General features: G+C 34.1%; 1 protein-coding gene across 1 annotated transcript in view; it reads right to left on the bottom strand.

Moving 5' to 3' along the window:
* Positions 1-13,287, bottom strand: part of MAN2A1 (mannosidase alpha class 2A member 1) — a 168,052-nt gene that overhangs the window by 63,409 nt on the left and 91,356 nt on the right. Inside the window, exons 11-12 of the mRNA XM_037167046.2 lie at positions 10,213-10,327; positions 8,250-8,317 (exon numbers count right to left, since the gene is read on the bottom strand). Coding sequence (XP_037022941.2) covers positions 8,250-8,317; positions 10,213-10,327 — 183 coding nt within the window. The remainder of the gene's footprint in view (positions 1-8,249; positions 8,318-10,212; positions 10,328-13,287) is intronic.

Below are 13,287 nucleotides of genomic sequence, written 5' to 3'. Positions count from 1 at the left end.
ACCCTGTGAATGCTAAAGGTACCCTTGGTTTTCTTTTGGTATTGGCAGAAGTCTCTCTCTTGTCAAGAGTTAGCTAATTTGACATACATTTGTGGTACCCGATATTTGCCAGGGAATTCAAAAGCAAACAAGTTTCCTAACCTCAGAGAGGTCATTTTTAGCAAGGGCAATGGACAAAAGAAATACATATAGTAACTAGATTGTTAACAATACCTGAAGGATGTACGGAAGACGCAGTAATGGAGAAAGGAGTGAAGAGTAAGTTCACATGTACAGATGCAGCCTGACTGCAAGTTCTCAAAAGGCTACCATCCCAGGTGGCTGTGCCTGAAGTATTCAATCTTCTGTATCAGCCCTGGTGCTCTGAACAAATGAAAGGCTTGTCTTCAACAAAGGAATATCATGGTACTCTTTGGCCCATGCTACCATCAGTAGTAATTTCCTTGACTGGACACTTTCCAAGAGCAATGTTCTACCCTAAGTTCCCATTTGTTCCTGCCTATTTCATCTCTGGCAGATTTAGTCTCTAAATTGATTGCAAATTACAGACATAGTGGAAGCCCTCTTATCAATATGATTATGGCTGGAAATAGATCTGTTAGCTGAAAGAATTAAAGTTGATTTGAAAGCAAAAGTTGAAGTAGGATATGCGAGTATATACGATGTCCTACTTTAACTTTACGATAAAACATACAAATGTGTGTATCATTTCCCAATGCTTCTTTGAATTCCCATTTCTTCTTTGACTGTGGGACTCCTGTGTCATAGTTTCTGTTCAACAATATGTGTGACAAATCACCTATGGTTTCTAGCTTAGGTTTTTCTAAAGTTGACCAAGAACTGAAACACTGAAAAGCTGTTAAGCAATCTGAGTAAAGACTGGTTCTACATCTCTATGATTTCATCCCAAATTTTGCAGGCATCTTGTCAATATTTATTAGTGATTCACCTTTGCTGAACGTTTCTAAAATATTAACTATCATATATATACAGGGTGGGGCAAAAGTAAGTTAATGGTTATTTATATAGAAAATAATACAATAATTAATAAATAATACAAGAATAAACTTTGTATTTCACATACAACTGTAAACCTACTTTTGCCCCACCCTGCATATAAAAATATTTTTGCATAATAAGTCAGTGTAATAAAAATTAAATTCTGAGAGAAAAATAACAGAACTGATCTGAGAACAAATAACTGATTCATAATGATCACACAAGTGAACTGAAACACTGCAGAGAGGAAGTACACCAGCCTGCTGACCAACAGCCTGTCAGACCAAGGTAAGGAAGGGTGCCACAGGCATAGAAAAGGAGTGGAAAATACCAGCTAATTAATTGGTCATATAGGTAGAAACTGGCTAATAGAGATCTTAGGCAGAAAGGACAAAAAGAAAAGAATAGCTACCCATTTGCTAAATGGCCTTAAAAAGTAGCACCCTTCCTGCAGAAAAATATTTGCCCATTTTTCTAGCTGGTAATGTCCTAGAATTTCAAGACCTTGGGGGTAAACATTATCAAAAGAAAAAGGAATCAATCTCCATACCTGCTTTTAGAGACCTCTGTGTTGCTTTTATTTCTATTTATCATTGGTCAGTGAGTGATGGCATTTTTCAGCCCATTTCAATCAGCTTTGTACTTTGTGAATATCTTAGATTGTAGCAATAGGTTGACTGCCAAACCAAGGTTTTTGTGCTCCTCTGATTATTCATCATCTTCTGTGTTTTCATGAGTTTTAATGGGAAATTCAGAGAGTCAGTCTCAGGGTTCCTAGTTCACTATCATATGAAATGAAGTGTCTACTTTAAAAAAATATGTATGTACTAGGTGTTATTTCATCTAAGGCAATGTAAGGTTGAAACAGTAATTCAGGAATTAATGCTCATCATTCCTAATGTTGTAAAATAAATGGAAATGCCCAGGGCAGAGAGAATATTGTGGGAAAGGTGCAGCCACTGATTGGACCCTTCCGGGAAATAGTGGACTTTTATATTTCCCTGAAAAATCAGGCAAAATGCAAGCCTGTGAATGACTGATTTACAATAGCAAACACCAGATATGATTATTTTATATTGCTACCCAGACATAATGGTTCCAAAACTAGTTCCAACCACTAACTAAAGAGTTGAAACATAAAATTAACTAATTTATGATGTTGAAGGTTTTTCTAATTTCATGACACTTTTGCTTATTTAAATAACGTGCTATATTCTACTCAGCCTTTTGGGTAAAACACCCTTTCTAAAAATATCCCAGGTTACAGACATGCTTAAACATGTTTCTGGATGGATAATCAGAGAACCAGTCAATCTGTAACTTGAAAAAGTCAAAGTTAACAAAATAGAACTCAGAACACAGGTGAAAATACATAAACACTTTCCATGAGCAATTAATATTAACAGAAAAGTATCTCAGAGGAGAATGTAGGAACTCATCTTCCAAGTCCAGTAATGAGTATTAATTAATAAATGGACTACGCTATTAACACCCAGAGAGACCTAGACTGGAATAGCTAATTTTTTAAGAGTGTCCAGTACTGTCAATTTAAAAATCCCTCATTACAAGAAAGTTCTAAACTAGCTTTAAAAGGAAAGGACATTTCAGCTGCTCTCAGAGTAACAGAACCGGTGGAGGGTCCACAGCATCAAATCCTAGTCATATCATGTACTCTACTCTTACCTTGAATTCCCCTGGGATAATTTTAAAAATGAAGCCTACAATTTTTGAGAGGAAATTCTCAATCTTCCTGACTTTATGCACTTATTTTTCCACTATCTAATGTGCAGACATTCCTATACTCATTGTCTAGTGCATGACAAGATTTGAATGGAAACCATGACAATCCATGAGCAGCAAGTAGAGTTCACATACTAGTTACTGCTGCTAATACTTTCCCATCTCCATCGAGGAAAACAGTCAAACACAAGGCAAGCTCTGCCTTGACCTTCAGAGTTCCCTCATTAGACTCCAGTTTCTCATACTAGAGTCAACTTGGCTCAAGCTGTGGAATCTCAGTTCAGTCACTGAGCTACAACTGCTTCTACCACGTCTGCGTTATAACAAATAATACTGCCAAAATCTGAGTGGTTAGAACTCTGTTTTCCCAGAAATTTCATTTCTAAACAATAAAAATAAGGCTGTGAGCTTGGCTTCCTCACTTAAAACTCAAGTTTAAACAATTGGCAGAGATATTAGATACTTCGTTAGATACATGCTGACCTGTATATACATCGATGCTATGGTGACCACTGACAAAATGATCTAAAGCCTTGAATCTGAATACACTGATAATTACTGACAGAAGAACTGTCTGTGATAACAATACTGAGAAACAGAAGGCATAGAATCATCAAATATTCTAAGTCAACAACAAAGTCTTACGTGTAAAAACTGATCAGACAAAGTCAACTCATTTGGATATTTGGGAATATCTTTTGAACTCACTTACTTTGAAGAGCCCCCATGAATACAACCTCAACAAAGTCAATTCTATAAGAATGCTATGATGCTGGGTGTAATCTAAAATTTTTCAGGTCTCCTGGTATGAAACTCTAAAATGTCAAATGAGCAGTTGTCCAAATGCTGAGGAAATTCAAAGTTCTACTGAAATTAACTGATTTTTACTTGTAGTGCTACTTAGTGTATTAGGAAGTCTTCTAGCATCCAACCTCTAAATGTTAGATGAAAGAATATATTCAATACCGTATTTTCTTGGGAGTGTACTACATTTTCAAACAGAATATGAACAATGTTCTATGCATACCTGGTGCCTGAAGTTTAATATTCTCTTTAGTAAATATATTTCAACAAAAAAATCTACTGAATTGATATTATGTTGAATATAATACCATAGGCATGGTGGTGGGGAAAAAATAAAAGAAAATAGTTTCCACCCTCAAGGAGTTTGTAACCTAGCAGGATTAACTTCAAATAAGTTTACTGGCAGAAATAAGCCAACATCAATTCCCAGCTATATGAGTGAGCCATTTTGAACCTGATTTAAATGAAAATTTCAGGCTGAAACTTAGAGCATCTTGGGAGAAGGGTGAGTTTATTTTATTTTGCTCATGGGAAGTTTATGAATTGCAGTGGCCAGTGGGTGAACTACAGTGGATAGTCTCCAAAAATGAAGTGCCATTATTCCCTTTGCTTCCTGAACATACTCTTCACACCAAGTAATGGAGAGTAATTCCCCTCCCCCTGAATCTTGATTGACCTTTGTTACTTGCATGACTAACAGAATGTAGTAGAAATGACCTTCTAGGACTTCTGAAGCTAGGTACTAAGAGAAGCCTTGCCATTTCCACCCAGGTAACTTTCTCAGAGTTCTGCTTCAGGCAGATTCCCTTGACAACAACATGTAATGTATCATAAGCATAGAGAAATTGAAGATGAAAGGGTCAGAAGCCACTGCAGTAGTTCAAGCAAAACATCAAGAATGGCTTATAACCAGAAGGTAATATAAAGAGAGGAGATAATGAATGCCAGAGACAGTTAAAGGTAAAATCCGAAAGATTTCCATAAGTTGATGAAACTTATGGAATAAAAAAAGACAGAAGTCGAAGTGGGTTCTGGGGTTTCAGAGCCTAAAAACCGAAAAAGGAATAATGCTATTAATTAAGACTGGGATCTAAAAGGAAAACACAAATAGAAAATAAAAAGGAAATTAAATTAAAGGTGCCAGGAGACCACGGATGGAGAACCATTCAATAAATAAACAGCAATGGGAATACGGAGCACCTTTTCTGAAATAAAGTACTATTTTTTATATCCAGTTGATGTTCTGAAGTCACCCAAGCCTAGAAAACATTGATTTCCTTTCTGTCAACACACAGTTAATGGTTTCTTCTTCACTTAATCACTTCTTTTTCTGGCCCAAAGAAAAAGATATAAGATTCCTTACCAATAATTACCTTACTAAAAATTAAAAGACTTAAAGGTTAACTCATAATAGGTGGTTAGAACACATTTTTCTCAAACTAAAAGTGTTTCTACTTGAAATAATAAATTTTCAGTACTCCCTGCTGGTGCTATGGTGACAGCATCCATTCCCACCCTGCCTGAGCAGACAGACGCTGAAGAAGAAAATCTCTCCGCCTGTCGTAGACTTCATTGTCCTCCAAGTCCCTAACCCTGTAAGTCTTTGCATCAAGTTTTTTGTTTGTCTTTTTACAATTGGTTTCCCTAGGCAATCATGATACACAGAGAAACAAATATCATTTGTACATTTAAAGGTTATTTAAGGCCAGACAATTTGTGACTTGTTCACTCATGGTGCCCTACTTTTCACTCTTAATTGTATCTTCTTTCTATACATACACTAATAGTTCACATAAGATTGTGAATTAAATTAGTGTCTTACATCACTATGGATTATGGACCACTTTTAAAATACAAACTAAGTTACATTAGATTATGGCTATACTAACTTTGCCAACAACATGATCAAATTCATTTACATGTATTATCTAAATCATATGGGTTTAGATCAGTGTTTCTCAACCTTTTTTACATCATAACCTCCCTAAACAAACCTTTTAGACATTTTTCCTATACTATTTTAACACTACACATAAAAGGTATGTCAGCCCTCAGTGGTGTAGCTCAGTGGATTGAGCACAGGCCTGTGTACCAAAGGGTTGGTGGTTCGATTCCTGGTGTAGGGCACATGCCTGGGTTGCAATCCAGCTCCCCAGTGTGAGGCGCATGAGAGGCAACCACACACTGATGATTCTCTCCTTCTCTTTCTCCCACCCTTCCCCTCTGTCAAAAAAAAAAAAAAAGGAAAAAAGTTATGTCTGTTATGTACTAGTATATACTATATCTGTGTATAATGTATTAAAAAGAGTAAGTTTTTTCCAAAACCACTAAGAACCTCCTGGGAAGAACATCTTCCTACTGAAAATTCATACTTTATTCAGAGTAATAATTAGTTGCTCAAGTAAAAAAATACTTATAATCAAAATAACAGTAAGACTTAGAGCATCATAAAATCTGACGAAATATAGAAAAAAATCTCATGGCCACATTTCTGAAACTTCCCACTTGGAAGAATAAGAAATGTAGACAATTACTTAACTTATACTACCTACTAAATAACACCAACATCATTTTTCCATTCTTTACTAACTTCACTGAGAGATCAGTAACTCAGATGATTTGTGGCTAACCAGTACAACACAGATGTTAAAACTAAAAATACAAGTAGTTCTATTCATGAGGTTCTAAAAGTACAAAGTGAATAATAAAGATAAAAATGAGAATCTGATAATAAGTATTCCCAATTCACTTAGCTATGGAAATAGTAACACTGACATTTGTTAGGAAACAACTGTGAAGAAGTAATATTGGATAAAAAACACAGTTTAAACTGTTTAAAAGGAAATACTGCAAGTGATCATTTTACTAATAGCCTAAGAAATTTGTTTATCTACAATTGTAACTCCTCAATATTGAAATTCAAAACTGTACTTATTCTTAATTAATACACCCATATGTCCTAACTCTCTTCCTCCAGCATAAGTCTAAAGTCTCACTTACTACCGGCTAGGGTGAGACAACAGGAGGGAGACAGACCACAGGGTGCAACTCTTCCTCTGACCTGCTGTGGTCTCACCCCCATCTCATCCCACCACCTGGGTGTGCACGGACAAAAAAACTAACAGGTGAGGATGAAATGTAAATTACTGATAGCAAACGTTCAGTCATTCTTACAGTCAGCAAAAAGCTGACTAGAGATAAGAGGATTATTATTCCTAAAATCAAATAGGTTTAATGGCAGTTTACTAGGGATACAATAATTAAGGAAGAGCCATATAACCCCAAATGTGTCAAAACACATTGTAAAACAAAGAAAACATTTTGTAATTTTATAACTAATTTTTCTTTCAGTATCTTTACTCTTTTCATCCTGTGATTTGGCAATCTGAAAGCTTTTTATGACTTCAGCAAGACTTCAAATTTAAGGCTTAAACTTTCTTTTCAAGTTAATCCCATCTTTTTCTGACTAAAAGAAAATGATGTAAGATGTCTTCAGTGTTCTGTAAAAGTTTAGTATTACTAAAGAACACTTACCTTATTTTAAGGTATGAGCAATATATTATGTCTCTACCTACTGAAGAAAGGCAGCTAAGGTTTTAGTCTATTCTTAACTAGAATCTCAACCTACTAACAAGTGTAAATTTTCTGTAATACTTTGATTCCATTTATACTAAATAACCTTAATAAAGAATACCTAGTTAAGCCCTAGCTGGTGTAGCTCAGTGGATTAAGCACAGACTGTGAACTAAAGGAACCATCGCTGGTTCCATTCCCAGTCAGGGCACATGCCTGGGTTGCAGGCCAGGTGTCCAGTGGGGGGCACGTGAGAGGCAACCACACATTGATGTTTCCCTCCCTCTCCTTATCCTTCCCTTCCCCTCGCTCTAAAAATAAACAAAATCTTTTTTTAAAAACAGAATACCTAGTTAAAATCATGAATTATTCTTTACAATTATTTGTTTATCCTATAGTTTGTAAAAGGTGATATTAAATCTCTCAATTTAAATAGCAAGTTAACCTTTTAATAATTAAATAGTAAAACTGAAATAGTAATATGTTATATTACAAATTAGTAAGTTAAACAGTAATAACTTAATAATAAAAGTTATATTATAAAAATATTCTGTGTATCTGGATATACTTGGTACTGTCCGATGGATGTGTGCTCATTAAAAATGACTTGGTTAAATAATTTCCAATAAAAACATAAAATATTTCTTTGTAAATCACAGGCAGCCACCAATTAAATGTCCTATTTTTAGGTCAACTAAATGCCTTTCCCCTTTACCTTAACACAAGTCAGTAGTGCTAAAATTAGGTACTTTGACTAGCACAATATACATAGAAATTTATCTCCTAATAATAATTAAATTTCTTTCTTCGTTTAAGAAATAGAGATTAATCAAAACAAATTAAAAGTTAATCAAGAAAGAATATAATATGAAAATAATCAGTATGAAAAAGACAAGGTAATTTTTATCATAAAGCTACATATTTACCACCTCATACCCAACATGTATTAACTGTTAGCACTCAACATGACACAGTCATGAGAGAAAACCCACTTCTTCAGAAATGTATTTTAAATTAATAAATTGATTAAATAAAATACCACCTTAAAATATAAGCTGACTAGAGAAAAGAATCATGAAAGCCAGAGAAGTAAAGACAGGAAAGTAGAAAAAGTATATGAGAAATGTATTTACCTCGGCTTCGGACCCAGCTTTATTATATTTTTTTGTGGCAAAGAACTTTGTGATTTTTGTATTGATTCCTATAAAAAAAAACAAAAGTTTTTATTTTACTTTCAAAACAAGGTTTAAAATTATCTGTATACTATTATCTTGCAAAAATCTTTAAGAAGGTAAAATAGGATTTAAGAAATCCTCTTTCCAGTTACATAATGCCCATCAAAGTTCAAAATAAATAATTATATGTGTACGTATGTATATGAAGTCTGTCCAGGTAGTACTAGAAAAGTAATATGAAAAATAGAGATATTTATTGAAGATACAAGATACAAGGAACATTATACATAGGACAGTGACAACTCAGTAGGCACAATGGGACCTTACACAGTTCTCCCATTGCCATCAGCTGCCCTGACATATTTTCTTGAATTTCACTGATGATCTGAAATCTGTTCCCTTTCAAAGGTGATTTTAGTTTTGGGAAAAGCCAGAAGTCACAAGGTGCCAAATCTGGGGTCAGGAGGCAGATTTGATGTTTCACCAAAATACTCTGCACAACACATGATATAGGAGCAGACATACTGTCTTGATGAAGCTGCTAATCACCAGTTGCCCACAGAGCTGCAGCCTTCTGAACCATCCAAATAGTTTCTGCAGAGGAATGTCCAAGTTTAAGGCAAAATATGTTGCAGATTTGTTGCTTTACTCCCTTGGTCATTTTGAATGAGACACACAGTACACATGCTCACTCAGTGGTGTCTAACACCCACACTGACTAGTACAGTGAGGTCGTCATTGTTCACACATGCACATGTCAGTCTACTCTCCTCGGCTGCCAGGTTACATTTATGTAATGTAAACAGTTCTGGTTATATTATAACAATGGCTGAACTTTTTCCAGACAGACCTCATATGTACTTATTTAAACGTCAAATACCGCGTATGTAAAAGAGACTAGAGTCCATATGGGTAGTTCCAATTAGGAACTAAACAAATCTAGTTCTAAAGATAAGTCTGCAAAAAGACTTTTGTATCCTAGGTTTCCTATTCCTAAGAAATATGTCTATTTACTGTATTTTTAATATGAAAAGGTACAATCATGATTTGATTGTGAGCATCAATATATGAGAATATCTGATTCCACATGTGTAAATTTAAATTACATATATATGTGAAAGTCTATCATTCACAATAGATTCTAATGACACATAAATCACAATATATCCAAGTGCACAAGTGGAAGTGTAAAGAGGGTGGCAATCAAACATTTTTTCAATTGTTCTTCTGCTGTAGGAGAGCATTTTCTTCCTTTTAGAGTATGTTCTATTAGCTCATCAGATTCTATTAACAGCACTAAACAAGGTAGATATTATCATCACATATTACAGATAGTTGAAGGAGGGCTCATGGATGTTAGAACTCTTTCAAGGCCCATATAATCAAGTGCAGAGGTTGAGGCTAACAGCTAGTGTCCTCAATCCTCAATCATTTCTCTACTGTTACGCGTATCTCATCACTGCCCGTGGCACTCATGGACTTAGCTTGAAACCAGAAGACAAGTTAGGATTATTCAAATGGAATTTTAGCAAGAGCAGATGAAGGATTCACAGAAGTTCAAATATCAAGGGTCTTCCAATTAATGCCCAGTAAAAAAGTTATTTATAATGTCTAGTTACAATATCATCTTAATAGTGTTCTAAAGCCTGTATATTTCACATACATTGATATATTTATTATTTTATTTTTCATGCTTAGATTTAGTCAGAACAAAATACACATCATAAATCAAATACAAACAAACAAACAAACAGGAAAGAAGAACACACAAGCAATTTATACAGAGTAATGTAAGTTATTTAAAATAATTTATAAAAAATTATTTTTCCATGTCTTTTCACTAAGTTTCTTATCTCCTTTTTGGATCTGAGAACAAAAGCATCATGCATTTTTATAATGAACACAAGAGATATCAACTAACCATTTCTAGGAGAATATCAGAAGAGTAAGATTCGTATGAGTGTTTGTCCTTCAAAAGAAGAAGTAGTGCAGAATATCCGATTATCATCTTCAAATTCATTAATGAATGAAAGAGTCTGTGAAAGAAAAAGTTTACTAGTCTGAGAAGTCATTTAAAAATCAGTATATATTTTCAATTTCTGTAATAATGGTCAAGCCACCGTTACCTTCACCCTGTATTTGCAAAGTGAAACTGAGAATGAATCTATAATGAATTGGCTCTTTTTTGCCCCCAACTAAGTACATAGAAGCAAAAGGTTAATCAGAAGATAACACTGATCAGAATTTATTTAAAATAGAAAACTTTCTGGATGCCTGAGTCACATAAACTTATTCAAACTACCTATATAGTGTACGCACACTTTCTATGACTATCATACCAAATAAAAGAATATCTAGCAAGTTTACCCCACCAGCTTTTTGTAGCAATTATTTGATATTTCACCTTTGAAAAATCTTTAACAAGCACTTAAACAACAAAAGAAGACATGAGATTAACTCTCACTCAAAAAAATTCAATCAATCCATATACACACACACTTCAAAGAACTCAAATTCCTGAAGAATTCAAACAGGTATTTTATTAAATTTGGTTTCAAGTTCTTGTTTAAAAATCTAAAAAAAAGGTAATTTTTCACAGATCTAGAAAATGAAATTGTCTTTGTCTGTTACTTATCTCTGTCATTGAATTTTTATGCATTTGAACTGTAAATTTTATGTATTAACTATATTTGTGTATTTACTGTATTTTTATGTCTGAGGAACCAAGGGATGTTTACAAATCAATGATTCAAAATCAATTTTGGAATACAATCTCAGTTTACTACTAGCTACTGCTGAAGCACTCACATGGTAAAAAAAACTTGCTTGAAGCTTCTTTTCAAGTTGTTTTATTGTTTTAAGGATTTATAGAGCAGGCGTTTCTAAGTAAACTCATTTTGGAGAAATCTGTACAGAAACTTCACTAGCAATGTTTTTAATTTACCACCAGACTCAATGTATTATTTTTATACAGTGATTATATTATCTTTTCAAACACAGGAAGCTAATATCTGGATTTGTGCATTAAATACATTTTTGCTGGCACTCAACAACAAAACAATGTAGAAGAGTTAGTAATAACTTATTTTTGCAGAGCATTAAGATTACCTTCAAATATATAAGAGATTATGATCAAGTTATTAATCAAATACATTTACATGGCAAATCTGTAACTATAGCATTAAAATCTCACAGATTTGACTTCAGGCCATCATGCAGCTAAGTTTTTCATTCTATTCAAATGTTACCTAGATGGCAGCAAGTATTCTCACCAGAGTAAAAGACTATAAATGAATACAATTCAGTTATGGATACAAGTCCCTCAATCTATGTTTATTTTTATGATCTATGTGGTTATCTTTATTAGGCTGTCTGAACCTGCAAAATAAGAGTCATGTTCTGTACCAGCTAAAACCTTATATGCAGTACAGTATATTAAAGTGTCCTAATTAAACTGAGTGAATGCTAAGAATCAATGCTCGTATCCTAAAGGCACACATGCAATCTTTTTTGTACTTAAAATTTTTCTTTCTTCAACTAAATTTATTGGGATAACATTGATTAATACAATTATATAGGTTTCAGATATACAATTCTATAATTGTGCCCATATCACCCATATATACTGTATCATCCGTATATTATTACCCTGTGTGCGCAAATCATGCAAATCAAAACCTCACACCTGTTAGAGTGGCCATTATTAACAAGTCAAATAATAACAAGTGTTGAAGAGGTGTGGAGAAAAAGGATTCACTGCTGGGCAGAATGTAAACTGATACAGCCACTAGGAAGAACATGATGGAGGTTCCTCAACAAATTAAGAATAGAGTTACCATGTGACACAGCAACCCCTCTTCTGGCTATAGACCTAAAAATTTTGAAAACATTTATCCACAAAGATACATGTTCACCTCTACGTTTACTGCAGCATTATTCATGGGGGCCCAGGCACAGAAACACGCGGTCTGCTACTGAAATGAGCACTAAAGACTAGACAGAATTCCCCAAACACTCTCTCAGGATGCATAAAGCTTTGCTTAAAATGAAAGAAAACGAAACATAGTAAATACATTTGGGAAACATTGATACAAGAAAATTTTTAATATTTCAGCACTTAAAATCAATGTGGGATTTCTGAGAGCCTCCAATTTCCTAACACTGACATGTCCTTTCCCTGGTATTATGGAGCAGTTCACGGAACCAATTAGGAACCAATTTTCTAGTTTGTTATCATTGCTGCTGTTTCAAGGAAATGTTATCTTGCTTGTCATACCAAGTTTGATCTATATGTTTGGACCCTCCACTCAACGCTTTGTTCATTTTTTCTCCTACTTATTTCAATCACAACTTGACAAATTCTAAATCTTTCCGTAACTGACCTCATTACCGTTTCTTCTTCTATTCCATACAGCCCCTTTATTCACTTTTAAGCTGAACATTTATTATAAACACTGCCTCAGTCTAATTAATTTTTTATGCCATGAATAGAATTAACCTCCAAATATGCCATGATATATCTTCCTATTCAGTTTATAATTATATAAACATTCAATCTACTGTTGAAAGCATGACTCTTAAAAGTTGCCCTTAGATGGCAGAAGAGAAGGCTAAAAGGGGTTGTCATATGTGAACTGGTGACTTGAAGACATAGTTCATACAGCATGAAAATAAGTACAATATGATTTATTCTGTTTTGAGTTGTAGTTACTAGCAGTCAAGTGCAATACCTAACTCAGACACTTCTTCATAGGGATGTATCTCATAACAACTGAACAAACAGTAGTCAACAGTCCAAAAACAAGAGGACATCAAAGACTAGCTGCCTCTGTTTATAATTATCTTACTTTGAAATGCAAAACTTAAAATATCTGTGATAATGACTTGATAATTGTTTATGACTTTCCAATGAAGTGTGAAGTGCTCGTAAAGCAAATGTACAAATGTCAAGTTCAATTTCAGAATTATTGTTTTTTTTTCCTCTAAGATGCAATTT

Source organism: Artibeus jamaicensis, unplaced genomic scaffold (genome assembly GCF_021234435.1).
Source record: "Artibeus jamaicensis isolate MK-2021 breed Jamaican fruit bat unplaced genomic scaffold, CSHL_Jam_final contig_402, whole genome shotgun sequence".
Taxonomy (NCBI): Eukaryota; Metazoa; Chordata; class Mammalia; order Chiroptera; family Phyllostomidae; genus Artibeus; species Artibeus jamaicensis.
This window is presented reverse-complemented; position numbering and strand designations above follow the sequence as displayed.